The following is a 4201-nucleotide window of genomic DNA, read 5'->3' on the forward strand; positions in this document are numbered from 1 at the left end:
CTCCCTGCTGACTCAAGGCCAGCTCAAGCCACCATAAATGAGGGAAGAACCCGGGAGTCCAATGTACACCCCCCCACACCCATGGGCGCCCCCTCCCAGGTGTCCGGGACACCCCCCCAGGTGTCTGGGACACACACATCCAGGATACGGCACCTAGGCCCTGCCCCACGGTTCCCACCCCTGCCCCAAGTCCTCCCCCTCAGAGAACACAGGCGTTAGGGCCTCAGTCCAGTCTCCCAGGTGGGTAAACTGAGGCAGGGGGAGGAGCAGAGAACCCGGGTGTCCAGGCACCAGGCCGGCCCCAGGCCATGGCCCGGGGCTGCCCGGACACCCGGGTTCTCTCCAGCCAGGGAGGGAGCTGGGTGTCCAGGGCGGGGGGGCAGGGTGGCAGCCTGGGCTCTCTCTGGGTAGCCAGAGGAAGTTGTGGTGAGGAAATTGTCACCAGATGCAGGGGATGTGGGAGGAGGGAGGGTGGGAGTGTGTGTGGCTGGGGGTGTCACAGTGTCAGGATCCTCTAGCAACCACTGCCCTGCCTGCCCCCATCCGCTCCCCGCCCACCCCTGGGGTGCCCAGGGCTGACACAGAGAACCCAGGCCTCCAAGACACAGACCCTCCCCCCATGGACCAGGCAGGGCCACACTTTCAGGCTCCATCTCTTTATTCTCCTCCCCCCCACAGGGGGTGCTGCGCAACTGCCCCTCCCGCATCCCCCCGCTAACAAAGGGCAATAAATAACAAAGCGGGGCTTGATCCGCCCCAGTCCAGGAGCGCAGTCTCCTGGGTTCCCTCTGGGGGAAGCAGGGGGAGTGGGGACAGGGGGCAGGGTTGATGGCAAGGTGGTGCCCGGATGCCTGGGTCCCCGGGAGGGGCAGGGGAGTGGGGAAAGGGAGCAGGGGTTGACCAGGGAGGGGTGGGGGGGAGCCTGGGTCCTCTCCAGCTCCAGGTGAGGGGTCAGAATGGGACGGTCCCAGGTGCCTGGGTCAGGTCCCTGTGGGGCTCAGCACAGCAGGGCCCCCAGCAGGGCAGTGAGGCCCAGCAGGCAGAGGCCGGGGGTGGGGCCAGGCCCCCCACTGGGCAGGGGCAGGTTGGGCTTGCCTAGGCCAGGCTCCTTGGCCCAGGTCTCATTCCTGCCCCACTCCCGCAGGCCTGGCCGGGATTGGCCGGGGGAGCTGGTCGCTGCGGTGATGTTGCGGATGTTGATGGGAAACGTGTGGGTTGAAGAGGAGGCGGAGTCCCGGGCACCCCCAGCCTCCCGGGCAACCATGTGACCCTTGCCTGGGGGGCGCCTGCGGCAGGGGCGCCGGGTGCCAGGCGTCACCATAGCTCTGCCCTCTGCTCCAGAGGCTCCACCCTCCATCTGCTGTGGGAAGAGGTAGGGGACAGGCAAGATGGCTGCCAAGGGGTCCTGAGGCTGCACTGGGCGTAGGGAGGGTGATGCCGTGACCTCTGACCCCACGGGAGCTGCGACCCCCGCAGCCCGGGAGACGGACGTGGTGCCCTCAGCATCATCTGCACACTCCTGCTCTGCCACCCTGGCTGGTGCGACGCCGCCTGATGCCTCCCGGCCTGGCTGGCCATGTCCGACTGTCACCGACACGGTATTGCCGCTGGAGTAGAAGCCACCAGCATCCAACACCCGGTCTCGGGAGTCATCAGAGCCCTGGGGAGATGCGGTGATGTGATTGCCTAACACTTCCCAGCCCGGCTGGTCATGTCCACCTGTCACCATCACAGTTTTGCCATCAGAGTACACCCTGCCAGCATCCAACACCTGGTCCCGGGAGTTATCCATGCCCTGGGATGATGCAGTGATGTAGCTGCCCAACACCTCCCGCCCTGGCTGGTTGCGACTGCCTGTAGCTGTCACGGTGTTGCCATCAGAGTAGAACCCACCAGCATTCAACACCCGGTCCCGGGAGCCATCTGTGTCCTGGGATGACACAGTGACATGCTTGCCTGATGCCTCCCAGCCTGGCTGGTCATGTCCGCCTGTTGCCGTCACTGTGTTGCCACTGGAGTAGAAGCCACCAGTGTCCAACACCCGGTCCCTGGAGTTATCTGCGCCTTGGGGAGATGCGATGATGTGGTTGCCTGACACCTCCCAGCCTGGTGGGCCACGTCCGACTGTTGCCGTCACGGTGTTGCCATTGGAGTAGACCCCACCGGCATTCAATACCCGGTCCCAGGAGCTATCTACACCCTGGGATGATGCAGTGATGTGGTTGCCTGACACCTCCCAGCCTGGCTGGCTGTGTCTGCCTGTAGCCGTCTCAGTGTTGCCATTGGAGTAGAAACCACCAGAATCCAACACCTGGTCCCGGGAGCTGTCAGAGCCCTGGGATGATGCAGTGACGTGGTTGCCTGATGCCTCCCAGCCCTGTCTGCTTGTTGCTGTCACAGTGTTGCCATTGGAGTAGACCCCACCGGCATTCAATACCCGGTCCCAGGAGCTATCTGCACCCTGGGATGATGCGGTGTCGTGGTTGTCTGACACCTCCCAGCCTGACTGATTCTGTCCACCTGTAGACGTCACAGTATTGCTGTTGGAGTAGAAGCCACCAGCATGCAACACCTGGTCCCGGGAGCTGCCTGTGCCTTGGGGTGCCGCGGTAATGTAGTTGCCTGCAGCCTCCCAGGCCGGGTGCCCTTGTTCGTCTGCTGTCCTCGCAGCGCTGTCATCCGAGTAGAACCCACCGGGCACCAACATCCGGTCCCAGGAGCTCTCGGTGCTTGGAGGCAATGTAGCGCCGTGTCTGCCCATTGTCGTAGCAGTGCCTGGTCTGGGGCCTGCATAGTCATCGTCCTCCAGGATGCAGTCGGGCTTGGGGGTGGGGGGTAGGGTGGGGGTGGAGGTGCACGGCACGCAATCGGGGACCCCCGTTGGCTGGGGGGCAGTGCTGGCAGCAACAAGGACACCCCTGGGCAGGTGGCGGTTGCAGAGGGAGCCGTTACAGCACAGGACCTGGGTGTCATCCAGCTCCTGCACCAGTGCCAGCAGCGAGCTCTGGCACATGGCTGGGGTTGCGCAGCCCTTGAAGGTCACCAGGGTCCCACTGGGGGTCCCTGCGGGTAGATGGAGGAGTAGTGAGGACGAGGGAGAGGGTCCCAGATTGGGGCCCAATTCTTATGCCCCCACCCTTCCCCGCACCGCCACGCAAGATCAGGGCCCAACCTTTATGTCTCCCATCAGGCCAGGATTGGGGCCCAGCCCCTTACGGCTCTCCTCCCAGCCCAGGATCAAGACCCATTCCTTATGCCTCCCCCTCCCCGGACAGGATTGGGCCTTGGGGCTCACCACGGCGGGTGCGACCCACACCCTCCAGGCAGACGGTGTGGGCTCCGGTGCATTGGACGGTGGCACCAGCGTCAGTGTCCGTGGGGCAGCCAGAGCCATCTTGATCCAGGCAGGACAGGCAGTGCAGCCCGTTGGGAGCCTCAGCCTCCAGATGTAGGTCTAAGAGGTAGGGGGAGGTATATCCCACGAGTCTCCAGGAGCCCCAGGGCGGGGTCCTTTCCTCCCTCCCTGGCTGGGATCATGTCCTTCTCTCCCTCTCTTCCTTGCCCAGGATTGGGCCTTTCTATCCCAGGATTGGGACCTTACACACATAATCACATCCCCCAGCTACTGTTCCCTGCGGGACCTTTTATCCCAGAATCGGGGCCCCACCAACATAATATCCCCCACTTTCCTGCTCAGTAAGGGCCCTTTTCTCCCAGTGTCAGGGCCTCACAGACACAATCATCCCCCTTCCCTGCCCAGAATCAGGACCTCTCCCAAGGATGGGGGCAGTTCCCCTGGATACCTGAGTCCTGGTGGTTGCAGAGGGGGGTGTTGCAGCACTGGGCCCGCAGCGCACCCGACCCCATGTCGAAGCCGAGGGCACCGTGGTCACAGCCAGGCAGGAGGGCGCAGCCCTTCAGCCGCATGTCCGAGAAGGAGCCTGGGGAGGGGGACAGGGGAGTCAGAATAGGCCCCTCCCCTGTCCCTTGCCCTACCCCAGGTACCCTAAACCCTGCCTACACATCCCTTTCAGTGCCTAGCCCCATCCCCTGCACCCAGCTCCACCCCACAGCCCCCATTTCAGGGCCCCCTGCCCCCTAGCCCCCTCCCTCCCTCCTAAGCCCCTCCCATAACCCCCTTGCTGCCAATCACCCCGCCCCTCCTTACTAGCCCCACCCCCACCCTGTAGCCCCCCCCCCA

General features: G+C 64.2%; 1 protein-coding gene across 1 annotated transcript in view; it reads right to left on the minus strand.

Annotated features, from left to right (window-relative positions):
- Positions 1-375: 375 nt before the first annotated feature.
- LOC102387720 overlaps positions 376-4201 on the minus strand; it is a 5449-nt gene continuing 1623 nt past the window's right edge. Inside the window, exons 4-6 of the mRNA XM_006034469.3 lie at positions 3804-4006; positions 3296-3454; positions 376-3063 (exon numbers count right to left, since the gene is read on the minus strand). Of these exons, the coding sequence (XP_006034531.2) occupies positions 998-3063; positions 3296-3454; positions 3804-4006 (2428 nt within the window). The 3' untranslated portion in view covers positions 376-997. The remainder of the gene's footprint in view (positions 3064-3295; positions 3455-3803; positions 4007-4201) is intronic.

The sequence above is a fragment of the Alligator sinensis genome, unplaced genomic scaffold (assembly GCF_000455745.1).
Source record: "Alligator sinensis unplaced genomic scaffold, ASM45574v1 scaffold850_1, whole genome shotgun sequence".
Classification (NCBI taxonomy): domain Eukaryota; kingdom Metazoa; phylum Chordata; order Crocodylia; family Alligatoridae; genus Alligator; species Alligator sinensis.